Source organism: Pagrus major, chromosome 12, assembly GCF_040436345.1.
Source record: "Pagrus major chromosome 12, Pma_NU_1.0".
Taxonomy (NCBI): domain Eukaryota; kingdom Metazoa; phylum Chordata; class Actinopteri; order Spariformes; family Sparidae; genus Pagrus; species Pagrus major.
Window position 1 is genome coordinate 23908416 of NC_133226.1, and position 26359 is coordinate 23934774.

A 26359-nucleotide genomic window follows, 5' to 3' on the forward strand; every position below is an offset into this window, starting at 1 on the left:
AAGTCATTCGAGTCATCATGTCTCAGGTTTTTTTCTGTCAGGTCAAGTTGCAAGTCATCAAAACAGTGACTTGAGTCCACATCTCTCACATATACCAACACAGTTGTAACAGTGGTAACATCTGTGCAGCCTTGGGTTGAAAGTTGTAGATCTGTTTTATTTTTATGAAACCAAATTGCATTCTTCTAGACACGTGTATCGAAGTATCAGAGTATCAATACTTCTGACAACCTTACTCTCAGTAGGAATAATTATGTCTAATTCCAGTGCAGGAGGGATTTTATGTTCTTTGAAGTTATCATCATAGGCAAACGGCCAAAATGTGTTGAAAAACATTGGAATATCAGCAAAAATCCCAATATCCTGCTTCCCCATTTTAGGTTTTCATAATTTTAATATGTTCACTGTGCAGCTGTGTAAACTCGAGGCCCTTCACGCCGCCCCGTTACAAGAGACAAGCGAACCGCCGAGTGTTCCCATGGCTTGACCTTAACTCTCGGAAGTTCATTTCCCTTAATCCATAATTGTCTCTAATACTCACATCGGATCTAGGTCGGATCCTGTGCTGAAAAGAGCCTCTTGGCCTAATGCGAGGGAGCTGCACACTGCCAGAGGAAAGTGCTGACTGGGAAGAACAGGGTTATCAGGCTGTGCAGTTAGTTAATAATGCTCAGGAATGATTCGGTGCCTGCCTAAGCCTGCATCCCCTGCACTGAATACCAGTGCTGCGTAAAGGTGTGTCAGTGAAGTGTTAAAAGATGGACAGGGAGCTCTCCCTCCTGACCTTTTTCCCCGGCCCTGTTGGTATGCCTGAAAGCTGCATGTAAACCTGACCTATTTCTTTCCTCTTCTAAAGATTTCATTAAGAAAGGCAGCAGAAAAGTAATCTGTCACTCAGTCGTAACAAGTTGCAACAGGGAGATGCAGCGGGAGTAGAAGGCATTCCTGTGCTCTTCTGATCGATGGCTAGTCTGTCGCGCATATATCAGCCAGGGCCAGGAGCAACAGAGCTGCGGCTCATATTTAAAAAATCGTGTTTTTAATAATTGATCGTTTTCCTTTTTTCTCTCAGTCACACTCCCTCAGTGTCAGTGTCATGTTTTCTCTCCTTCAGAACACAGAGGAGGACAGCTACTATTATGAATACCCTTACTATGAGGACTCTGAGGGCAAGCCTTATCAGCCAACTGATGCTGAGGCAACCACAAAAGAAGAAGTCAAGGTAATGTAGTACAAACGGACTTCACACATTAATCTAAATGAAATCAGCGCGCCGACAATATCCTCTCTGTGCCCTTACAGGTGACGGATGCAGATGTAATTACCACAGTGGAGGAGGTTTTGGGCGCCGGTTCTGCTGGCAAAGTGGTGACCTCCAGCTCATCCAGCTCATCCAGCTCATCCTCTGGCGGAGTCGGCCACGCTACACCGAGCTCAGCCGCCGGAGGAGACACCTACGGAGAGGAGACCAGCCCTTACGACAGCTACGACAGCTACGGCAACTACGAGACCTACTACGACGAGTCCACTGCATCGCCAGACGGGGACACCTCTCGGCGTGTCACCATCACCAGCACCAGCACCGGCACCGACGGAGAGCTGGATCTGGGAGCAGGGGGAAAGATTGAGCTGGACGCAGCCACCGGAGGGAGGGTCATCACCAGTGGAGCAGGAAGTTCGATAACCATCACCAGCAATAAGACATCAGTAGGTTGACATCAATCACACAGACATCCTCGCTTTATCTCTGTAGGTGTCATTAGTGGCTTCTGTGGACCAGTCTGTCTGTTATAATCCACCAATCCACTTGGGGGAAGCAGAGCCAATATGGATGTGTTTAAAGAAAGCCAGCATGGAGGAATGAATGCTTTTATTTTTAGGCTGATCGGCTTTATTGGCCAAATGTGTCCAGGTTCAAGGAATTTTACTGGAGTTTTTTCATTTTTCGAGTTCCATCTTCAAAAAGTATGACAGTAAACTCAATATTTTTGGGTTTTGGAAAGTTCGTCAGGCAGAAAAAAGATATTTTTAGACTTCAGCTAGGGAACTTGAGACATGTTCTGACACTATATCAAACAATAATCTGCATTACTTTAGCCGTCATGGAAATAATCCTTAATTGCAGCCCTGGAATGCTGTATGGGAGGTTACATCTACCTAAAACAAGAAAACTGTAACTTGCTTTGCTTGTTAAGAAAGCAAAGAGCACCTATTGTAATGCCCCTGTGTTAGGGTCAGGGTTAAAGTCAGGGTTATTCTTTAGAGTCATTCTTTTAAATGAATTGTCATCTTTCCATCGATCCTATCATGTATACCAACAGACATGTACTGGACATGGACATCTACATATATATTTCTAACCATATCTGTTTTTGTAGGCTGGAACTTCATACGATGACTACGGCGATGGATACGATTACCATTACACCGGCGGTGGAGGCGGCGGCGGCGGTAGCATAGGTACAGGTCATATCGACATCGGCGTTGGTGGAGGAGGCAGCAGCAGCAGCGTTCTTGTCAGTGGTGGTGGAGGAGGCAGCAGCAGCAGCGTTCACACCAGTGGTGGTGGTGGAGGCAGCAGCAGCAGCAGTTCTACCATCACCATCGGTGGCGGGTCTGCCGGAGGTGGTTCTGCCTCCGCTGGAGGTGGCTCTGTCTCTGCGGGAGGATCTTCCAGCGCTGGAGGTGGATCGGCCAGCGCCGGCACCGGAGCAGGGGGATCCATCGCCACCGGAACAGGCCAGGGCGTGGACGGCGAGGGCGACTACACAGGTATATTCAAGGAGGAGAACATCGACGACTACAGCGATCTGGACATCTATGACACCTACTCAGAACTGGATTATGGCGACAAAGAGGGCAAAGTACTGCCTGCTGAGAAGGAGGATTATTATGGACAGGTGAGAAATAACGGCAAAGACATGATTTTTTGAAAGACTAGGAGGATAGCTTGATGGGGGTGAGGTTAATTTTGTTTGTTTCTGTGTGTTTGGCGTGTAGGTCGACGGTGCTCGCGGCGAGAAGGGACAGAAGGGAGAGCCTGCTGTTATTGAGCCTGTGAGTACCACTATTTAAACAACATACTTGAGCAGCAGATGTAGGCTGCTGGTGTGCACATGGGTGTATGCGTGGATGTTTGTATTCGTGATTACATACGACTGATCCGCATCCAAACACAATGCACCCCTCTCACTTCTGAAAGAAAAATCCGGAGGCCAAAAAACCCTCATCTTCTCATCAAGTTCTCGCGCCTTGCCGGTCATCAGGACTACAGCATAAACATTTGGAGAATGGCCATGCAGGGATTGTCAATAATCTCTAAACACAGAGTGGGTACTGTGTAAACACAAGGGGGAGATGGAGGGGAAGGAATACAAAGAGAACAAAAGGGAGTAAGATGGACGTTTGCTGCCTCGCTGCCAAAACAGGTGGAGCACATCCAATTTGTGATTCAGACACTCATGTATACAGGTAACACGAAAATGAGGACGACTCCTCTTGTATGTTTGCAATTGTACATCTGACACACCAGGAATTTATATTTGGGATCGAGCTACAGCTGTTTCACTTCAAACAAATGTCACTGAACTCCGCTGAGTATACACGCCGCTCTGACTGAGTGTCTCCATGTTTATACGTGAGAGTGTGTGTCTGCGTCCTCTTCCTAGATGACCGTTTGTGTGTGTGTGTGTGTGTACATCTGAGGCTACATCCCCACCCGGTGCGTCTCATCTCCTGTAAACAAACGTTACTGCACACAAACACACACACACACTGTTATTCCCCCCACGGTCTCGCCCCTTTCCCATCACACACACTGTAGGCGAAACACAGGCACAACCTGGGGAGCGTAAAAAGATCAATGGTGGTAATTTAATAATGAAAATGCTCCGTGGGTAGAGCTCAAGGGTTGATGCAAAAAGAAGAAAAAAACATTTTTTTTTTAACAAGTTTGGATAAAGTGTGGGTTTCTGTCCTCGTAACAAAGCAGGAAGCCAAAATGTTACCGCAAGAGCAAACAAACAAAGCAATATCTCTGTAGCCGCTGAGCTGCAACGATGCATCTGTAAGTCAGATGCTTTGAGTTGGAGTCCACAGCAAGCTCACATTTCTTGCTTTCTTTACTCTTATTCCAAAAGATATCTCACTTGATCTATTTCAAAGCACAGACGCATGCATATAAACTGGTTTAATGCATGCGTGATCAGAGATCTGGTCTGTCGATGAGAAAAAATTAATTATCGCCTCACTTTGATGAGCACTTCCCTCAGCCTCTCGTCAGGTAGTTAAGCACCTCAGGGCGTCTTCGCCGTCCTCCCTCTCTGTGGATTAATTGCGAGCATAACCGAAATGACAGGCAGGAATGTGCATTGGTTTAGCGAAGACCATGAGATGGAAAGTTTGATAGATGGGCAGGTGTGTCGGGACATGTATTCATGTAGACTTATAGCCTTTAAACCAAAGCCATTTATTAGTGGACGCCGGATTCGCTTGTGTGTGCATCTGTTGCGTACGGACGTTGTGAATGAGGTCATGAAAGAGTTGTGAGGATTCTTGTGGTATCTGATGAGTTTTTCTGTGCTTGTGTGTTTCAGGGAATGCTGGTGGAGGGTCCGCCTGGGCCTGAGGGGCCAACAGTAAGTCAATCTTGTCACTCCGAGTCTCCTCCTTTAACTTCCCATTGTGCTTTGTCCGTCCTCTCTTGATCCGTGGCATTATTCTCCATAATCTCTGTTTATAAATAAAAGCTAATAGAAGTTTATGTCACCCATACTTGGATAGAAAAAGCTAGTTTTAGTTCAATTCTCTTATTTCCAATGCAAAGGGTGTGGCGCAAAACAGTTCCCCCTGAAGATATATGGACCTGCCCAGATGTTGAAGAACTAAATTATTTATCCGGGAAGGCTTTTCAGACACAGTTGCTCTTGACACCCTGCAGATGGAGTCCCACGGAGTCCCGCCATTCAGGCGTTGAGCTATAGACAAATAAAGAGCGCCTCACAAAGGATTTACAGCTCGACAAGCTGTCCCGTATTGCCTCATGCATTCCTTTCTCCCATGTGTGACCACTTTGCAAGAGAAAGGCGAGAATTGTACTGGAGCTGTTTCTTTGTATTGCGTTATGTATGTATGATGTGTGTAACGTGAGAACTTTCGCCTGAAATAGGGTCTCCCCGGACCCTCGGGCTCTTCTGGCCCACCAGGCAGCCCTGGAGATCCTGGAGAGAGGGTGAGTCTGTCACAAGCTTTCAAAAAACTACAGAAAATAACCACATTTCTGTCAGCGTACTCGTGCTCATGTTTTGTTATTTTCCTTCTAAGGGTCCTCCGGGTCGCGCTGGTCTTCCTGGTGCTGATGGTCTGCCAGGACCCCCAGGAACTGTCCTGATGCTGCCTGTAAGTATATTAAAACTGCTATAAAAAGGTTTAAAATGGCAGAATACGCTGTCTGTTTTCATGTTTACGCCACTTAAAGTGCTAAAACATTTTCCATGTGGCTTCATGTCCTTCTTCAGCCTCGTTGAAAGCCAAGTATGACGTATCTCTCTGTTTTATCAATAACTCTGACATGTGGTTTACACAGTGTTGGGATGAAGGGGGTTTCCTTTAAAAATGTTTTAATGGACCTGTCTCTTATAAATATTTTGGCATGTAAATCTGAGCTTTAGCAACCCCTTGTGGTATGTTCAGTAAGTGAGATACGCCCCTCAGGATCATCTGTAGTGCTCACGCTTGGTTGTTTTGACCAAACTTTCTCCACCGACATAGTTTCAACGTGCTCAACATTCTTCAGTCAGATTTTAAGCTAACCTATCGTGTGTCTTTCCAAGAAGTCCTCTAGTGTTAGACAGGAAGCAGGGCAACGCCGTCGGTTCTCTCTGTAGCTTCAGCTGCATCCAATGATACGACACGGCAACGCTAACGACTTCCTCCTCCGTCTACCTTTTTCGACTTTCTTCTCCTCGTACTTGGAAGATGTCTGAAGCTGCCGCTGTCTGACTTGATGAGATGTGCAGATGTGGAGCTGTGGTTTCGAGGGTCCACAGAGCTGTCTGGGTGAGCCATGTGGCGAGCTCTGTCTGGACAGAAACTCGAGTCGTTCTGGTGTATCCACCGACTTGAAATCTGATCCCCGAGCTCCGAGTCTTAATGAGAAACACGCATTATTGTTTCACCCCTCTCTCACCGGAGGATTGTTCGGTTCGGCATTGAAAAAGTGGAATAAACATGACAGCAACGCCTGCTTAAAGGGCTTGTTAGTGATGCATCTTTCTGTCGACAGTCTGCTCTAACATGAGTCGGTGATGCGTGAAAAAAATGACGTAGTTCCCGCCGTTCCCAATGTTCTTCCCTGTCTCTGGCCCTGCTAGTCAACAAATTAATGTATCAGAACATTTTGTTCCGGGCTTGATGATGCAGTGGAATGTCAGTAAAGAAGTGAATGTTGGATAAGGAATGACAAAAAAGCCTTAAATATGAAGAGAGAAAGAATCGGAGACAGACCAAAAAGCTCACAGACTGGCAGGCAGAAAAAAGAAATAGCTGCATATATTTGATCGTAACAGAGATAGCGAAGACAAGATGGGCCAGTGTTTAATGAGACTCAGCAGACATCTAGTCAGAAGAAGAAACTGTGGGATGCGCAAAAAATAATTGTGAAAGAAAAAGAAAATCTGGAGCAGCAGTAGATCTGACTCAGCCCCGATGTTCTCCATCAACTATTTTGCCTCTTGGTAACAAATGTTTCTGCGATGGTGAAATCCTGCTCGTGGTGCTCTGCATCTGTAAACCAGAGGAGGCCAGAGGAGGCTTACTGCGCTACGTAACCCAACCAGAGATGCCTGGCCCAAACAAACCTGTGTCGCACCACAAGCCTGGATATTAACTCACATGGTGCAATTCCGGCTTATCGCCACCAGATGCCAGTAGAATTTGCAGCTTGTTGGCCTGCAGAGGCTGCTTTTGATAGTCCTGGTTTGGCAGCTGGAGGCCGACGCTTACTGTAGTTCAACATCTGTTGCATAGTTTCAAGATGAGTACGCTGTATTAAAGAAAATATTGTTGGGAGCTGATATTTGTTTTCCCTGCAGTAACTTTTTCTCATTCCACATTCGTCTCAGCTATTATCGTTATGCGTTTCACCAGTGATTAATGTGTGCTGGTAACATCTTTACTGGAGCGAAGCCTCAACCGATCTCTGATTCCCTCCACAGTTCAGAATGAGCGCTGGAGGTGACTCCGGACAGAAGGGACCTGCCGTCTCAGCACAGGAGGCCCAGATGCAAGCCATCATGCAGCAGGCTAGGGTAACAGTTCACACACAGACACACCACACTGCAGCAGTCAGTGTTGTCCTGTGCAAACTTGCTTCTTCTGCACCTCCTCTTACATTTTCTTCTTGTTTTGTCGACATTATATTTTCCACAGTCTCTAAAGCTAAAATAATGTACAACCATATTTGTTTTCTAATTTTCTTTTCATCATTTTTATTTAAATATTATCATACTATTATCAAACTCACAAAAAAAAACGCATGAACACACACAAATACACTTACAGCAGACACTCACACACACATGCAAATAGCTAAATGCATGTTAGATTTAATCATACGTCAGTTAAATGTTTCAGACTTTGATCCTTTATGTATTTTTATCTAATTTTTGTTATCAAATTGCTAATCTTTTCCTCTCCGTGTTCAGCTCGCCATGCGAGGCCCCACAGGTCCGATGGGTTTGACTGGCAGGTCCGGCCCTCTGGTAGGTATTTCAAAAATCACCTCACGGCACCGACTCAAAGTCTTTACGTCAACAATTTGATCAGCAGATATTGTAGTGCACGCAATGAATATACAAACAGTTTGTAGCTGAGTTGAACACTTTTTATTAGTTTAGTGTCGATTCAATTTTCTACTTATTTTTTCTCCTCAGGGTCCTCCTGGTGTACCAGGACTGAAGGGAGAGTCTGGAGAATCAGGTCCTCAGGTACAACATATAAAAATGTGAAATTTAGTTTTTAAAATCGATTTATTAGGAGCAGAAACAACTGTATCGAATAAATCCTTGATCTCAAACATTTTAACTTTAAAAATCTATATTGTTAAACTATTGTAGTGTTTTATTTGTTCTAACAAATTAAGTTATGTGCAACTTTTCATGTTTTAGTACAATTTTCCAAGATGGAAACCAAAACATAAAGAAATGCCTTTGAGTTTAATAGAAGTGTTTGTGTTTCAGGGACCACGTGGTCCTCTGGGATCCTCAGGCCCCACTGGAAAGCCTGGCAGAAGGGTAAGGCTGACACAAACCGAGTTGGGACAGCCGAGCATGCAACATATTTTCTGCTACTCATAGGGAGTCGTGTATATACATTTCAGAGTGCTGAATTCAAAGCCAGACATCCCAGCCTTCATTGTCTGTTTGCAGTGATCTGTCAGCAGACATGTTATGTAACTGTTTGTTATTTTTACAGGGTCGTCCTGGATCTGACGGTGCCAGAGGCATGCCAGGACAGTCTGGACCCAAGGTACCTTGTCTGCCACATTCATAACACACTTCACTGCGCCATATTTCATAATGCTGGTTTTTAAAAGTGTGTTTCTGGAGCCTGTCCGTAACAAAAGGTGTGCAACTTTTCTTTCTCTGCCCCTCAGGGAGACCGAGGGTTTGATGGTCTGGCCGGACTTCCTGGTGAAAAAGGACACAGAGTGAGTTGTTTTGTGGTGCTATGAAAGGTGTGTGTGTTTGTTCTGATGTGTGCCACTGTTAAATCTTGATGTTTGTTGTTGTAGGGAGAACCTGGACCCTCTGGACCTCCTGGCGCTCATGGAGAGGATGGAGAGAGGGTAATGCAGAAAAAAACAAAACCTCACATCTCTGTCTTTCAGTTTTATTTCCTGCATTTTCTTTTTGTTATTTCAGCCTGACAGGCCCGGTAGAACTAAAGCTCGTGTCTGATCCATCTCATCTGTTATCTTTATCCTGCAGAAAGACACAAATTACTCCGAGCTGAACTCCTTCCTTCTACCAAACTCACCTTTTTTGTCAGCACCCACATTTCCAATTCTCCTCTCTCACTCAATTTTCTCTTAATATTTTTCATGTCTGCGCACCTTTATCTGCTTCTGATCTCCCCCCAACCATCCTCATTACCCACAGCTGATGCAACCCGATCCCCTCCTCCCCTGCTTTTTTTCTTCGTGCCTCCCCATTATCTCCTCATCCTCGTAGCACACACGCACACGCACACACACACACATCCTCACTTTCTCCTCCATTATCATTCACCGTCTGTTCCACATTCTGACCCGTTCTCTCTCTCTCTCTCTCTTTCCCAGGGAGATGATGGAGAGATCGGACCCAGGGGACTTCCTGGTGAACCAGTGAGTGATCACATGTATTACCATCCAGCCTTACACTGAGAGATTGCAGCATAGAGCCGAGAGCTTGAGTGTCCGCTTTCATCATGTCATTGTGTTAGCGAGCAATCATATGGTCTGATGATGCCGTATATCATCTTGCAGACTCCAGCCACATCTAAGAGGACGTTTAGCATTATATAGCCAGGATGTGTGCGGTGATCAGGTGTTCTAGTGCCTTTCTGGAGGTGAGAAATGCAGGCAGCTCACATCAAGCCTGTTATAATAGCCTCCCACTCTCTCTGGCGGGATATTCCCCACAGAGGGGGAAGAAAGACAAGGCAAGGAGAACCCTGATATCTGCTGTCATGACTTATTTTGTCCACCAGGGTGTGCTACATCGGTTTGAATCCACAATGCCAGGACAATACGTCTTGTTAGGTAACTGTGGCTGTGAGGCAAAACCGCAGAGATCCAAAGCATTGTTTGAGAGGCATAGCTGTGGGAAATGTGTAGTAAAGACAAAAAAAAAGAAAGAAAAGGAAGCGGTTTCAGCTTCCCCTCACTGAGTCTGTAGAATATCCTCAAGGACATTTGGGAAGTCAGGTTGTTTCCAGAAGTATAATTTTAAAACTTGATTTAGCTGAACATGTTTAATAATTCAGCAGTCCTCTCACAGGTGTGGTATCATTCTCAATCTCATTTCTTTCTTGTTTCCTAGGGGCCCCGTGGTTTGCTGGGACCAAAAGGACCTCAGGGACCTCCCGGACCCCCTGTGAGTCCCCTCCTCTCACCTTTAATATCTGTTCCTGTTACAATAGATTTACTGTTTGGAGAGCAGAGTCCATATTGTGCCATCTCATCGGCAACAAGAACAAAAGACAATGCAAACAACATCCGCAGGGAAATACGAAACTCAATATATTTCAGACAGCATACATAAAAGAGTAGCATACGTTATTGAATTTAACTTCAAACTGTGTCTACAGCGCAGCCACAACCAAACGCTCATATCGTTTCAGCAGATTTAATTTAACATGGACGGTGCACATCGATCAGGTGGCTTATTTTGAAGCGATATCTCTGTGCGGGATGTGGAGATCTCAAATACAATAAATCATGCGCTCAAATTCAGACAGCGCGGATGCAAAAACCAAACTTTATACATTTGTCCACAGTCAGATATAAAGATGTAATATCGTTGCCACATTCAGATGTTTGAAAACAAGTTTAACTTTGTTTGAAACTTACATTATCTCCTCAGAACACAGTTACAAGGGGTAGTGGTTGAAATCTCCCCCTTATGAGAAGGGACGACCCTTCAAGACCCTCATACATCATCAGCAGTCGTCCATGTGGCGATCCTGATATTATTATAACGCCATTAGCCATTTATCTGGCGGAGATAGAAAGCAGAGACAGTCAAATCATTCACAACTTCACGCTATCAAATAAAAAAAGAACATTGCTTCATTACCTGACCACTAGCGGTGCTTTATAGGCCAACATTAGCGACCCGTGCTCCTACCCTGCCAGTCTGATCTGATATTAGAGGAGCGGTACCGACTGCAACGACTCGGGCCTCATATGCCATCAAAGGAGGGGAATGCAACATTGAAATACTAGCTAGTTAGCTACCAAAACATGAGCCAAGTAGTGTCTATTGATATTTGCTTGTCATACAGAAAAGGAGCATAGTACATTGAAGTGACAGAGTTCTCATAACCCTCTGTTTGGAAGAGACTGACCCTCTGTCCCAACAAGAATTGAGACACTCTACCCCTATTTTTAGGGGTTGTGTTGGGATTGGGCCTAACATAGGAAGTATTTTTATGCGGGCCTGATTAAAAAGAAAAAAGGTAATACGGGTAACAACCGTCCCTGCCTGCCTTCACATCGTCATCAGGATAAGTTGTTGGATTCCTGTTTTCTTCTGCCTCGCTCCAGTGATCAGCTCATCATGGTGACGCTGTCTCATATTGGACCGCAGGATGAATACATATTGTTACACCCCGTAGTTCAAACTCAGACAAATCTATAAGTTTTCTTGAAAGTACATTTGATTTGGCCGCCTGTCACTAGAACTTCCAGGCAAACATCAGAGAGTGAGGAGGGAAGTCGGCTGTAGCGACTAAACTAGTTTTTTATCGACAGTGGTGGTTGTTTAACAATGAAGACAACAACTCCCACGATCCCACACTGTTACACAAAGTCATCACACTACATCTTTTGTTTTAATTGGTTTGATTGAGAGAACCCAAGCGGCAGAAAATACATACTATGCACCCAAACTAATAACTTTTTCAGTGAATTACAGATTTTTTGCTGACCTGCTCGTGTATATATATATGCACTAAATGCTGCGTTCATCTCCTCTGCTGCAGGGCGTTACTGGAATGGATGGCCACCCTGGACCCAAAGGAAACATCGTAAGTGAAGCTTGAATTGATTAAAATGCTAATATTCTGTATCAGACGTTCTCCATTTGCCAGATAAGAACCCAACACACACAACTGAATCTAAAAAATACAACATTTTCATCTCTTCCTCTTTATTTTATCCACTGCATCACCTCCTGAGCCCTCCTTTTCTTACCCACACACACACACACACACACACACACACACACACACACACACACACACAGCAGCACAATCAGAGGATATTTAGCAGATAATGAAGAATAGACCGACTGTGTTTGGATCCATTTGAGCAGTCCGCCACGGCCAGTCGTATCATTCCAGGTCAATTTCTTGGTAGCGGCTGACTGTAATGAGAGAATACCTGGCTGGAGCAGCTTGGGAACGGTCCAACTAGGTAGAGATGGAAGATCAACAGCTTTCCCAGACTCTTGCACGGGGGCAACGTAATCGATTGCCAGTTATCTGAGAGGGAAGGTGTCTTGTGTTTGTGGTTCAGCAGTTTCTTTCATTTGGAAAGTAAGCCTGTGTCGTCTAGAGCAAGAAATTGTGCTGTTTGTCTAAAAGTTATGGCCTGTTTAGGTATAAGAAGGTAATAATGCAGTGATGTGCTGCCGGACAGCGACTAATTTATATCTGTTCAGAGCTACATTTCACTTTTAATCGACCATATGGTGCAACGCATCACTCTTAGCTCCTCACGGGGCTTTTAACTCAAGTAAATAACGTAATCAATCTTTGTATTTATAATGAGGTTTCTAAAAATGGCTTTTTCCAGGGACCTCAAGGAGAGCCAGGACCTCCCGGACAGCAAGGCAACCCAGGTGCTCAGGTCAGTGATGAACAGGTTGTCTGACTTTAGATTTCTCTCCCATCCATCAAATAAAAATGTTTTGAGCGTTGTGTATTCTATCCACAGGGACTCGCAGGCCCCCAAGGAGCCATCGGACCTCCAGGAGAGAAGGTAAGAAATCACATGATCGCTCTATAAAAACTTTAATATATAACTCCCCAGGAAGAAGAAAAAGAAAAGAACTGCCAGCTTGATAAAATGTTAATAAACACAAACCACAAATCTTAAAATTGCAGGAAATTGTCTCATTCATTTGCATGAGCTGAAAGCCAAGTTGCTCTCTTATTCAGCTCCAAATGCTTATCTCACTATTATGCAAACGCGTCTCCCGTCCCCAACGCAGCCCCAAATACTGCCTAGTAGACGGTACAGATAGATTGAAGCCCTGATACATTTTAATCCAATCTCAGCTAAATCATATCTGCCAGTTTATGCAGAGGTTATTCAGTTTATTATTAAACAGTTGGAATTTAAGGATGAATAATGCAGGAATTTTGCCTCTCCTGATTGTAAATAGAGTAACCAGAGAGCTTGTGGCCTTGTGAAGAAAATAAAAGAACAGAGTAGAGATACAAGATCGTTTGTTTGAGAGTGTTGGTTCGGAAAAGTAAACAGTATGTTGATCATAAATCATGGAAACACAGACTCACTCACTCTGGAGGAGTTAATAATAAAAATGGCCCCTGTAAGCAGTTGGACGATTTAATGCAACTTTAACTCTGGTACACGGGATGAACTTTGGCGATTCCCTGACTTCTGATTTAGCATCAACACAAAGTTTTAATTTGTTACATTACTAAATATAATAAAACGTTAACGTCAACCTCATCTGTACTCGACACCAATTAGCAAATGTTAGCACGCTAACACGTGAGCTAAAATGGTGAACATTGTAAATATAAACATTAGCATGTTAGCATTGTTGTTGGGAGCGTGTCAGCTGGGGCTGCAACCCACCTTTGTTTGTATTATCCTCTAATCTGCTGCTGACTAAAATAGTGAACATTGTAAACATTGTACCTGCTAAGTATTAGCATGTTAGCATTGTTCTTGTGGGCATGTTTGCAGCTTTTTACATTGAAGGAAGCTGAAACTGGCAAATGTCTGACTTTTTTTTTACTAGAAAAAGACTGAAACGATTAATTAATTACCAAAATAGTTCCTATCCAATGTTAGCACGCTTGTGTTAGCATTTAGCTCAGTACATCAGCGTATTGCCCCAGTGCAGCCTCACAGAGATGCAAACATGGCTGTAAGCTCTTAGTTTTGTTTAAACAGGCTTTTATGATGCCTATAACCTTCGAATGCTAACATCTTGTCTTGTGTTCTATCTAGGGTCCAACTGGAAAGCCCGGCTTGCCAGGAATGCCAGGAGCTGATGGTCCTCCGGTGAGTTTATGTCCCACACATCCGAGATTCAATGAGCTGCAACAACTCTGTCAAACTGTGCAAATAGCAGAAGTGAAAGATAAAGGAAATAAATGAAGTTGCATACAGGAAAAGAAGAAGCTGTATGTGTCAAATAAAATGAGGGTAAAAAGACAATAATCAAGAAATGATAACAGCCTCTCCGCCTCAACAATTCAAAACCTCTTCACACATTACAAACACACTGAGTTAATTGTTCGTCTGAAACATATGTCTGAGACAACACATAGCCACAGCTGTGTAACAGTGGAACAGCCCGCCCACACACAGACGTATACATGCTAACACACTCGCTGCACAGACAGCACAGGAGACACCTGCGCTAACGGTAAATGTGCCGTCGAAAGGCACCAGGTGGCACCTGAGGGAGACAGAGACAAGGGAGGCTGTGAAATATGAATGAAGAGAGATGGTGTGAAAAAAGAGGAGGGATGTGGGAGAGTGAGAGTGTAAAGGGAAAACCATACGACGACCTCTGATCCTTTAATGGCTGTCAGTCTTTTTCTGGTAGAAAAAGCTCTGCGCCATTTATACACTCTCCTTTTTTTAAGCGAACCCATTTGTTGCATCTTCCATCAACTGCAATATTCTCTCTTTCAATGTCAGTGCCCCCTCCATGCCCCTCGTGTCAGTCCTCTCTAGTATTTATTTCCTTCTCCATCCTCTCTTCATCGCTAAAAGACCATCGGAGGCATTGCAGAGCTTCTGTGTCTCATGAGAACGCGATCGATTTTCCTTCCATTCCTCCGCCTTTTTTCTCCCTTTTTCCGGACATCCGTAGTAGATATCTGCATTGTGTGTGTGTGTGTGTGTGGGTGCACATGCATGTACAGTATGTGAGTGATGTATTATGAAGTCCCAAAACGGCAGTCTCGGCTTTTAGAGCGCAGTAATAGCCAGTAGCGCTGTTCTATTTCTGTGCATTAAGGATAGAAATCCCAAATGAGATTGAACTCTAAAGGCCCTTATTCCAATTTTCCAGTTTGATACGTCCTCCCATAGTTTTACAACTTAATCCCTCAGTTAAAGGGGGTCTTGTAGTATTTATGGCAGTAATTATCCTGGAATGAGATGCAATAACATTTCTCTTAATAATTCACAGGGTCACCCTGGAAAGGAAGGGCCTCCTGGAGAGAAAGGACACTTGGTAAGTTTTATCTCTCGCTCCACTTCTCTCAGTGTTTGGAGCTTCGCATTTGTTCTTTTTCCAAATTTATTTCGGCTTCGCTACGTCTTTGTCCTACTTCAGACACATTTGCATAAAACCTTTTGCATTAATGGAGATAACAGTAGCGCTGCGGGTGCATGTGTGTACTGTAATTGCTTGTGTGCCGCAAACTCTCACCGAACATTTTATCTCCCCAGGGCCCCGCTGGCCCTCAAGGACCCATCGGTTATCCCGGGCCCCGAGGCGTGAAGGTGAGATGATTATCAACCACTAATAAATTCATTTGTGATATCATCAGCTAGTGTTACCCTGTAATTAATAACTGTTATGGGCTAATAGTTGCCCATTATCTTTGCTGAAATGCCTGTGGAAAGAAACGCTGTGTTATTATTTTCAAGGTTTGTCCGCCAACTAGTGTGAGTTTATAAAAAAAAAAGCTGTTCAACAAACTTAAAGACCTAATTTTCTGCTAAATTAAAGGAAGAAAAGCGTGGAATGCTAATATGGCCTCTGGTTTCCTCACAGAGGCATAAAAACAGGCTTCAACGCAAAGATTAAACAAGGAGAGTCCCCCTGTCAGACTTTACATCACCTCGCTCACATCAGGTGGCGCTGAGGTTAGTCACAGGGGCTGATAACGGCCTCCTCTCGTCCGCTGTCATCAGCAGCTGATAAAACCAAGACAAAAGAAAATCCCATCAAATAAAATCTTGGCAAGAAGCTGTGATTGATCCGATCGTTAAAGCTTCCGCCGAGAGAGGAGATCACACAGGCGGCTTGACTCCTGGCTAACAGGCACGGCTGAAAATCCAAAGTGTGCGCTCTTTCTGGGAAGACGAGGTGAAAGGTCGATAAAAAGTAGTTCAGAGGGGTTCAGATGTTTTTCACAGACAAATATAACATCTGAATGCATCCGTTATTTAACAAAAGAAGAACAACCAGCCACATTTTCTGACTTTGCAGCCTTATTTTAGGAAAGCGAATCATCACATTGGTGGAGATTTAGTCCAATATGAGCCATGTTTGTATGTAACGTCTGTCTCTTGTTGCATCACAGGGAGCCGACGGTGTACGAGGACTTAAAGGACACAAGGGTGAAAAGGTAAGAGAGCTCCGACTGTTGGCTGAGAAAAGTGGCCGTGTGAGAGGAAGAGACTTCAGAGAAACTGCAGCACTCGTAGGAATTATGGTGGTGACACTTGCTCTACGATGCTAATGATTATCTCAATGAAATCCTGTATTCTGACTTTTGCTGGCACAGAAGCAAAAAAAAAAGACGATCAAGAGTTTCTATGGCAACAGGGGATCTTGCCAAGACTCAACATCTGTGTGTGCTTGTCTTTGAGAGTGTGTCTGTCTGTGTGTGTGTGTGTGTGTGTGTGTGAATGCCTCACAAAGGGTTTCAGCATCTGTATTATGCCATTCGTTCACCTTCGTTACATCCTCACCTCTCTGTCTCCTTTATTCTCCTGCCAGGGAGAAGACGGCTTCCCCGGCTTCAAGGGAGACATGGGTATCAAGGGTGACAGGGTAAGTGTGTGTCAGTCACATCTTGAGAGCTGGAGTTTAGTTTAGTTTATTATGTGTATTATTTTTCTTTTGTCTTTTCATTTTTCATTATTACTATTTATTTATATTTTATTTTGTATTATTTACAGTAAGGGTACGTCATGAACGTTAATAAATGCAGTAATAAGCATTAACTAACAGTTTATTAACGGTTAACTAATTATCTAGTCATCATTTAATAATAATAAGGTATTCATGTGTACATACACATGTTAATTAAGGTACCAACTAATATTAGTAAACGGTTGATGAATATGTTAATGAACATTTATACCATGAGGTTCTCATTAAGAGATAAATATTAAAGGAGACCTATTTTTTTCCTTTCCATCAGTGTTTTATGTAGTTTTTAGTCCAAGTCTGCACCAGCAGAAGCTCCCCTCTCCCACAGAAAACACTGCCCCTGAAACGCCTCGTCAGAAGACCCGCCTTTAATTACGTGACTTTGTGACGTCACACTACGTCACCATGTCACATAATTGCATTATTTGTGCCTTGCGGCTAGTTTGGCACGTAAGAATTGATTTAGGACAGCTGCTGTGTTGTTGTAGGGCAACAGTGAGTCGGGCATGTGTGAGCTGACCAATCAGAGCAGCAGGGAGGGGCCTTAAAGAGACAGGAGCTAAAACAAAGCATGTACACCTGAACCTGAACGTGAGCCTAACATGACTCACTGAACAAATGTTAACAACATCTTGGCAAACGTTTACATAATATTTATAAAGTAATACCTTATTTTACATGAACACCATAAGTCAGTTATTATTAGATACATGCGTTAACTGTTACTTAAATGTTGGTTAATGCTTATTACTGCAAGAAATGCTAAATAATGCACCACTATTGTTTTACAATTTTTATTTTATAGTTTTTTTTGTTGAGGGTGACCTTTACTTGAACTCGGTGGGAGTACCAAACACTTCTGACATGTAAACCCCTTATGGTCTAAGCCTCTGCGAGTACTGTTGAATTGTGGGTAATGAGCAAACATTACATGTTGTTGAAAAGGACTTTGCTGCTGTTCCTTTGTTAGGCTGTTAGTGTGTGTTTACGCCAGCAGCTTCCTTTTTCAGCCCTCTGCCACTTTCTTCCGTCAGTCTGAACCTCGACAACTTTAGGAGGAAAGCTCGAGTTTGACAGGTGTACCCAGGAACAGCTTCCCCAAACTGCGTTAGGGATTTACAAAGTCAAGCAGCGAGAAAACAGTCTTTCACAGCGAGAAACATACTTCGCCCTAGCTCGTTCTTCAAACATCAAAACCTCCAGTCCCTGACCAGGCTAGCCGAGTACAGAAAGGAAGGAGAAATCAATGGCACTTTAAACCCCATCAAACTGGAGAGAGAGACATGGGGCTGCAGCCTGTTTTTCTCTGGAGATGCAGCAAATCCACATGAAAGCAAGGGGTTGAGGAGGCCCTCTGCTCTGGAGGAGACACACATGGACCAGAATCTAAATGACTCATTTTTAAGCATCCCTACGAAAAGTGCGTGTGTGTGTGAGCGCTCAATTTAAAGCGTTGCCTTTGATGAGCTTGCAAGTGTGAGTCAAGTACAGTTTGCTTGATGCCGTTTTATGTGTACTCCAGTGTGGGTGTGCGCGCTCGTTTCCCCTTCGCTCGCTTGTGCAACGCTGCAAAAGCCTTTAACTAGATACCTTTCACACACCGCTGGGTCTCCGCAGCAGCGACTGGTTGTCAGAGCGAGTTTGTACTCTGTCATTTAGTGTGTGTCCCGCTAGAAGTGGAGCGCACGTACAGAGGGAAGCAATAATAGGGTCGCTAACTGCTTTGAGGGGCAGGCAGAGAGGGAAAATAGCTTTACTTGATTCTTTAAACAACTTTACACTCACAACGGGCGACCTGAATACCTTGTTCGCTCGAGAAGAAAAATTATTTTTTTAAGCTGTGCTCATACCACAGATGTAAACGTGTGAGAATATGATGGTGTTGTACAGGAACGATCAATACGACAATATCGAAAATATTCAATATATTGGCCTCACGTGTTCCCATACTTCCATCTGAAATACTTCAGACTGTTGTAACTGTAGCATAAAATGTTGCGTTCATGAAGGAACTATTGCTTTTAGTAAGAAGCTGATTGAGAAAATAGGTGTTTCGAGGCCTTTAAAGGCGGAGTTTTCAATAATGTAACCAGTGGTATGCGTGATTGTCTGTAGAGGGCAGTGATACAAATGTGTAATGTATTCTTTCAACAGTTGGTGGCAGTAGAGCCCCCAGAAATGCACCAGCAATAGGCAGAAAAGAAGAAAAGTTAGTTAGCTAGCTGAGTGCATACATGATTACAACCAGGGCGCTCAAACTTTTTCCTTTTCGAGAGCCAAAAACTCAAACTTAACAGAACGCCACAGGCCGAAAGCAAACACCTATTGTATTGTTAAAATGCAAGATGGTACAAGAATACCAAGTTCTGTACTTGGCTGAATTCCTGTGCAGCATGAACAATGATTACTATTGTGATTCATTCAAATTAAAAACTAAATCGAACCGGATGACGGGGCCAACTTCGACCTAAGGGCCCCACTTTAGGCAGCCCTGAATAATTGAGGTGATTAAAATATGCAGCGCAAAGATAATTTATATTTTATATTTATGTTTTTCTAATTTATTTTAACATGTCTGTTAGGATACACGAGGGTACACGTGAGAAATGTAAACTACGTTATTAAGAAAACGCTCCATGGTAGCTGTATGTATAAAATATGTAAGTATTACGCTGAATATCGGACCAGGATCAGCTTACAAACTATTTGTGATGATAATGCTCGTGGACCCACCTTCAAGTGAGCGCAGAGGAAATGTCCACTTTCAGCAGTGAATGTAAAAAAACAGCCTTCCAGTACCATGACTCCACACAGTGACCCTCAACTGCTGGATAGCATGTGATATCTGTGACTTCCTGTGCTTCCAGGGAGAGCTCGGACCAGCTGGACCCAGAGGAGAGGACGGTCCCGAGGGACCAAAGGGTCGCTCAGGTCTCCCAGGAGATGCTGGTCCTCTTGGCCCTAACGGAGAGAAGGTAAGCTCCTTCTGCCAGTTTGGCTTCTACAACCACAACACTGATATCCCACAGAGAGGATATCCCCTCTGCCTAAATTGGATGTATCAGTTTATCCGTCTGATAAAACAGAATAAGAAAACTTTATATTTTGTATCATCAGACGTGTGTGATCTCGGATTATAGCTCAGCAGGGCTTAACGAGGAAAATAGTTTTTCCAATCGTTCTCTTTTGAACGGCAACCGATTTTTTTTTCCTTGCCGCCGCTCTTGAACCAGCTGGGAGCATCAAATGATTTCAGTTCTTAACATTCTTTATTAAACTACACACGGAGTCAGCTGTTGTTGAGAAATACTTAAAAATAACTCTTCTTTCATCGAGGGTGCAGCTCTTTCTCTCAAGGCTTGGGAATTGGCTTGAACTGACGTCGAGCATCACTGAGACTCGTGCACAATCTGATCTGGAAAGTCATGAGCCTGTCGTCATGTTCCACAGTAAACACAGCACGCGTGTTCATTACCCTTAAAGCTTCCCTCGTATAATGAAGCACTTGTTGTGACTGCGAATTGTACATATATTTGCATTATGGCGGCTACACTGCATTATAGATGTAGACACTAGTCTGATCTGGATCACACACCAGGCAACAGCTGAGTCATTTTCATATTTAATTAGAGCCTGCGCCGCAGCCAACGTTTCCCAATTCAAACACTGAGCTGGTTCTGATGAACGCGCTTTGTTCAGCAGGTGCTTGTTCATATTTGAATGTAGTCCTACCACCAGTAAGACGACTGTTGTATCTGTTTACGTTCCCAGATGGACAAATGTAGTGTGGAGGCAGGAAGCAGTCTGCTTGTCTTACATTGAGTTTGACAAAATATTCACCAGGAGATAAAAATAACACATCATTTCTATTGGTTATATTAATTTAATTATTTTTGCATTACTGATACAACCCAGAAACATACTTCATATCTGATGTACAAAGTCACATAAAAACTCAGTGTATCATTTACTCAAGGAATACAATTTTGAGGTACTTGTACTTCACTTGAGTTGTTCCATTTCTGCTACTTTATACTTCCACTCCACTATATGGAGGGAAATATTATAGTTTTACTCCACTACAATCATTGGATAACTTTGTTACTAGTTATTCTGCAGATTGAAGAAGCAAATACATTTATTTTATGTCCAATCCAATTAAAAAACACTGATTCCAATAATCAGAAACATGCTGGATATCAGAGCTGATAATCAGCTGATAATCGTTCAACCTGTAGTATTTACATACATATATAATTAACTTTTTCTTGGTCTTATGACACTTATGTACATTTAATATCAGATACTTTAAGACTCTTACTCAAGTACTATTCACATGGGTGGCTTTCACTTTAACCAAAGTCAGTCAAGTCTGATGATGTCAGACGTTTAAGAAGACAAGCTGTTGAGTTGCATTATGGGAATTGTAGGATCCAGCATTTTTGGAGCTTTATAGCTAATTCAACTTTAGTTCATCGTTTTTTCACCGTGAACAAACAATAAAATACTTAATGAACCATTTATTAATGAAGGTTATTATAAAGTGTAAGTGAGAGTCGGGATCTGATCAAGGATCAAGGACCGAAACGTCAGGATTATCAGTTCGTCTAAAATCAAATGTTCCTTTTCTCGTTCGCAGGGTAAACTTGGAGTTCCCGGATTGCCAGGATACCCAGGAAGACAAGGACCAAAGGTAATTGCGCGCATGCACTTCTAAACAGTATTGCCATCAGTTCACTGATTTCGGTATAGAGTAACTTTAAAATCCCGTTAATAATGGACACATTTTATTTGGCCGTTCATGTTTCAGTGTGAATTTGAAAGAGAATGAAAGATGAATACGTGTGCATGTGAGGGCTGAACTTTTGATGGCTCATCATTTAGCCTCTCCGAGCCAAAGCTGCAGTCTGACAACTGGACGCGCTTGAAGCTCCCTGATCAAAGACACGGGGATTTGAATATGCCTTTTGGTGTCAGCGCTCTGCCCCTGATATGACATCTGCTTTTATTTATGGTGCATTTAATCTCCTGTTGCATTTAATACTCGACAGATATCTCAGGGAATAAACAAGGGATGTAATATTTAAGGTTTGTCTCTTAAATGATTCATTGCTTTTCTTTCCCACATACAGGGATCTCAGGGTTTCCAAGGTTTCCCTGGTGCCAACGGAGAGAAAGGAACTCGGGTATGTCAGATAGACTTCTTATTATTCTTCTCATCCCCTACAAGGGTTGGATCGATACAGGCATAGCGCCGGAGACAGGCTCCTGTCGCCGCTCCGGATTTATCAACGTAGAGGTAGCTGCGTGGCTCTAAAATAAAGATTTTTACCAAGGACAGAAAGACAATTGCATTTCTTCTTCATTACTACTTACACAGCTCATTTCGAAGCACCAAAAAGCATTGTTTATCACGTTGTGGTGCCTGAGCAATGTTTCATCTTCTTTGTTTAAGGGACGGGCCATTAGCTCGCCCTGCAAGAGTAATGGTTTTTCACCACGAACGGAGCAAGCCGCATAAAGCTTTTCATCTTCACGAAACATTTGTGAAGTTTATGAGACCGAGCTCCCAGGCCGAAAGGGATAGCGGCACCATTAACACTTTTTTACCGGAACTTAAAAGCCACACAGAAGATATAATTGTTTTCTCATTAAAGTTGTATGCAGCCACTGCAGTGATAATGTTGCTTTTAAACCATTATATTGTGCGTTATTGTTGATTAAAATGCCCCATTCTGAGGTAGTAATGAATTTAATGTAAGTGATGATAAATATTGATGGCGCTTTGGAAACAAGTAATTCGTGATAAAAGATCTCAGAGCTCCTAAATGGCTCGTTTCTGTTGAAATGTGTTTGCAAATGTGACCGTCTGCTGGCATTAGAGCCGCTCTTCGAGAGGATGCAGCCTCTTAATGATGCGAGTGTCCCTCCTTTGATCATGGTGTGTGTTCTTCGTGTCCACAGGGAACGGCAGGAAAGCCTGGCCCACGCGGACAGAGAGGACCAACGGTTAGTCTTACTCAGCAGACTCCTGCTTATATGCAGATGGCGAGCTTGGCAGCCGAGTGAACATGGAGGTTCAACCTGACCACGCTTGCGGGGGAACCCACACGATTCAACTGTGAAGCATTTTCAGGTCACAAATATCTCTAAGGACCCTTTCTGTGATTTTAACCACTTTGTCTTTCTCTGAAGGGCCCTCGAGGAGAGCGAGGACCGAGAGGACCAACAGGAAAAGCTGGACCAAAGGTGCATAGAATATTTCACTCCCACTTTCTCGCATAGATTTTATAATATATATTTTATATTATAGTTCACCGTTTACTCTTTATTTTGTCTCCTCAGGGTAACTCAGGGAATGACGGCCCACCAGGACCTCCAGGAGAGAGGGTACGTACCATCGCGCTGTCATCGAGGCACATTTTAGTTTCATAACATCAGTATCTTTTTCTGTAAGAGAGAAACTTATTATTGACCAGGAGTCATTTGTTTGTTTCAGGGTCTGCCAGGCCCTCAGGGACCAACAGGCTTCCCAGGACCAAAGGGCCCACCTGTAAGTCCAAACTACACACAACACTGTATACAAACCCATCGTTGGGGTAAAATATAACAATATGTAACAGTTCTGGTTGAAAATGCCTAAAAACCACGTAGATCTTTGTGATACATTTTGTTGATAGGTGTCCTTGCATTATACCAAATGTTTCCAACAATGTTCAGAGAGACGTCAGTAATTTGACTCAAGGCAACGCTGCATTTTTATCTGGTTGCCTGAGAGAGTTGAAGACATTGAGGAAGGAAGTAGGCCAGGAAGGCCAAACACAACGTGAATAACACTTTAAAAACCGACCCTGTCTGTGAACAGTTCTGTCCGAATCACGTAGATTTCCAATCAGCAGTGGAGGTCACTCAACAATGAAGACAGCTGCCATTGTTTTGATCGAGAGACATCTCACACTGTTCGTTTAAAGTGATACCGATACCACAGAGTACTTCGTTTGGTACCTTTTTTACCTGCTAATTTCCTAACCAACTCAAATGTTTGATTCTTGTTCACAACCCAAAGATATTCAGCTTACTTTCATAGAGGGAAACATTCACATCCACGAAGCTGGAGTCAGAGAATTTTCAGCTTAAACCGATTACAAAAATCAATCAATGTAATAGTTGACAACTAATCGATTATTTAGTTTCGATTCTACTTGGTTCTGGATTATTTTGGTCAATACTGATACCCAGCCCTACCCATAATGCCTTTCTATGTACTCCATTCATATTTTTGTGTGTTTTTCTCAGGGACCTGCAGGAAAAGACGGACTGCCTGGACATCCTGGACAGAGAGGAGAGACTGTGAGTAGAACGACCCTGAATATTTAGCTCTTCATCTGTATTCTCCAGAGTCGTTTGAATGACAGCTCTGTTTTTTTTCTTCTTTCAGGGATTCCAAGGCAAGACCGGACCTCCTGGCCCTCCAGGCGTGGTTGGACCTCAGGTGAGTCACAGTCTCCGACCATCTTTCTGTTTCGGTCTAATATAATATTATCAGTTGACTCACTGACTGTTGTTTTGGTTGCGTAACTCGTATTGATTTTGTTCTTGTGTGCAGAGACAAAAAAATCGCCCTTAAGTGCGGAAAAAATAAGAAATCTGCATTTGTACAAATCTCAAAGTATTTTAGATTAAGTAGACTTACCAAAACACTCAGCCTTTTGTTTTTCCAGCCAAAAAATGGATTCATCCTCGTACCTATACGAGCCGTGACTTAAGTGTTTATCCTCTTTCATATTAGCAAAAGGGATCTTCATCCATTATGCATAAACGTTTAACAGACTTTCCCTCCCAGCCGCTCTGCTAATGCCAGCTGAGAACATTGATGATAACGGAGCTGTATGTGGCCTTAATGACTAGTAAGCCTCCCACGCAGCAAATGCTCAGCTTCTCCGCGCCATGTTTTGTAATAGATGGAGAAATTGTAGCGTCGGGTTTTTTGTATCAAATTGCTGATTTTGCTCAGTGTTCCTCCTAATGCCTCGTCTTCACACCTCCTCTGCAAAAGGGGTTTTGTGCTGTAGTGTGCATGGTTTTATTTTTTTATTTCTTTTCAATCGTAGGGTCCAACAGGTGAGACTGGACCAATGGGAGATCGAGGCCACCCTGGACCCCCAGGCCCACCTGGCGAGCAAGGTCTACCTGGAGCTGCAGGGAAAGAGGGAGCCAAGGTGAGTCCTGAAGCTCAGTTTTAATATTTAATGATCTCTGCTTACACTGGGTTTACAGGATTAATAGCGTTGTGTTTTGATCTACAGGGTGACCCCGGACCCTCAGGCCCAGCAGGTAAAGACGGCCCTCCCGGTCCTAGAGGTTTCCCCGGAGAGAGAGGTCTGCCAGGCCCTGTGGTTAGTATCGCCTTCTGCTCGGCACAATAGCATCACACAAATTCAATATCTCTCACAGCTTGGTTATTGCATAATCGTTCTGGGCTATTAAATCTGTAAGCTGTACGACTGTGGTGAACTTCAAGAATCAGACATGATATCAGATCCCTGAGTGGGCTACAGAAAGTGAACAGCGTGCTCCGGGCTGTTTATTTTTTTTATTTATTTTTTTTTTTATTCCAACTCGACAAAAGTTATGTCCTGGTAGTTACGCAATTCGCACAGTTTTCTTGCTGCAAACTTGTTAGTCGGGAAATCAGTGGCAGCGACAGCTTTTTGTTTCGCTCTAGGATGCAGAAATGATGCGACACACCTCTCTCTTTGTAATGTAAAGGATGTTTGCCGTCGTTTCGGTAAATAGCTATTCTCCCCGTCTGCTCTCAGCCTCCACTTTGGGGACTGTAGGAGGTTTTCCATCTCACGCTGAGCCTGTTTGAAGATAGGCAGTCCAGTGCAAGCCAGGAAGTGTGCTTCCCCGACAGATGTGTTTGTTTTCTGAAGCCTTCTTTTTATTCTGTTTCTGCAGGGGGCTCACGGCCTGAAAGGGAATGAGGGTCCTCACGGCCCACCTGGTCCCGCTGTGAGTACAACTTACTGCATCCGCATCCTCACTTTGTCACACTCATTCTCTCGCTCACACCTTCAGTATTCTGCCTCCATCTCTGGGAATTGTCTTTATAGCAGAGTTCCCACCCTCAGTTGTTCCAGGCTCTTACATAATATAATGATATGCACAGTTCGCTACTTACATAAGACGAGGTCTGACCTATTTGGTCGTGTAGATGTGCCTGATATTCCTTTGTTTTACCGTTATAGCTTTGTTGTCTTTGTTCTCTGATTTCTAACATTGCTCCGTGGTGCGGATGTAGGGTTCTCCTGGTGAGCGTGGTCCTTCAGGCCCAGCCGGACCTACAGGTCTTCCTGGACGTCCTGGCCCTCAAGGACCACCAGGCCCTGCTGGAGAGAAGGGTGGACCGGTAAGAACATCACATCAAAAAGACTGCTGCTATATACAGAAAATTTTGACACAGATTGAGCGTGTCTGACATGAAAAAAAAACACATT

At 43.5% G+C, this 26359-nt stretch overlaps 1 protein-coding gene across 2 annotated transcripts in view; it reads left to right on the plus strand.

Annotated features, from left to right (window-relative positions):
- Positions 1-26359, plus strand: part of col5a1 (procollagen, type V, alpha 1) — an 82310-nt gene that overhangs the window by 39327 nt on the left and 16624 nt on the right. For both annotated transcript variants that reach the window (XM_073478296.1, XM_073478297.1), the window contains exons 6-42: positions 1115-1222; positions 1303-1707; positions 2379-2900; positions 3001-3057; positions 4596-4637; positions 5168-5230; positions 5323-5397; positions 7215-7307; positions 7704-7760; positions 7932-7985; positions 8238-8291; positions 8473-8526; positions 8654-8707; positions 8792-8845; positions 9338-9382; positions 10080-10133; positions 11743-11787; positions 12557-12610; positions 12698-12742; positions 13967-14020; positions 15162-15206; positions 15425-15478; positions 16285-16329; positions 16704-16757; positions 19727-19834; positions 21499-21552; positions 21992-22045; positions 22824-22868; positions 23055-23108; positions 23205-23249; positions 23359-23412; positions 24156-24209; positions 24298-24351; positions 24971-25078; positions 25166-25255; positions 25821-25874; positions 26164-26271. In XM_073478296.1, the coding sequence (XP_073334397.1) occupies positions 1115-1222; positions 1303-1707; positions 2379-2900; positions 3001-3057; positions 4596-4637; positions 5168-5230; positions 5323-5397; positions 7215-7307; positions 7704-7760; positions 7932-7985; positions 8238-8291; positions 8473-8526; positions 8654-8707; positions 8792-8845; positions 9338-9382; positions 10080-10133; positions 11743-11787; positions 12557-12610; positions 12698-12742; positions 13967-14020; positions 15162-15206; positions 15425-15478; positions 16285-16329; positions 16704-16757; positions 19727-19834; positions 21499-21552; positions 21992-22045; positions 22824-22868; positions 23055-23108; positions 23205-23249; positions 23359-23412; positions 24156-24209; positions 24298-24351; positions 24971-25078; positions 25166-25255; positions 25821-25874; positions 26164-26271 (3069 nt within the window). The remainder of the gene's footprint in view (positions 1-1114; positions 1223-1302; positions 1708-2378; positions 2901-3000; positions 3058-4595; positions 4638-5167; positions 5231-5322; positions 5398-7214; positions 7308-7703; positions 7761-7931; positions 7986-8237; positions 8292-8472; positions 8527-8653; positions 8708-8791; positions 8846-9337; positions 9383-10079; positions 10134-11742; positions 11788-12556; positions 12611-12697; positions 12743-13966; positions 14021-15161; positions 15207-15424; positions 15479-16284; positions 16330-16703; positions 16758-19726; positions 19835-21498; positions 21553-21991; positions 22046-22823; positions 22869-23054; positions 23109-23204; positions 23250-23358; positions 23413-24155; positions 24210-24297; positions 24352-24970; positions 25079-25165; positions 25256-25820; positions 25875-26163; positions 26272-26359) is intronic.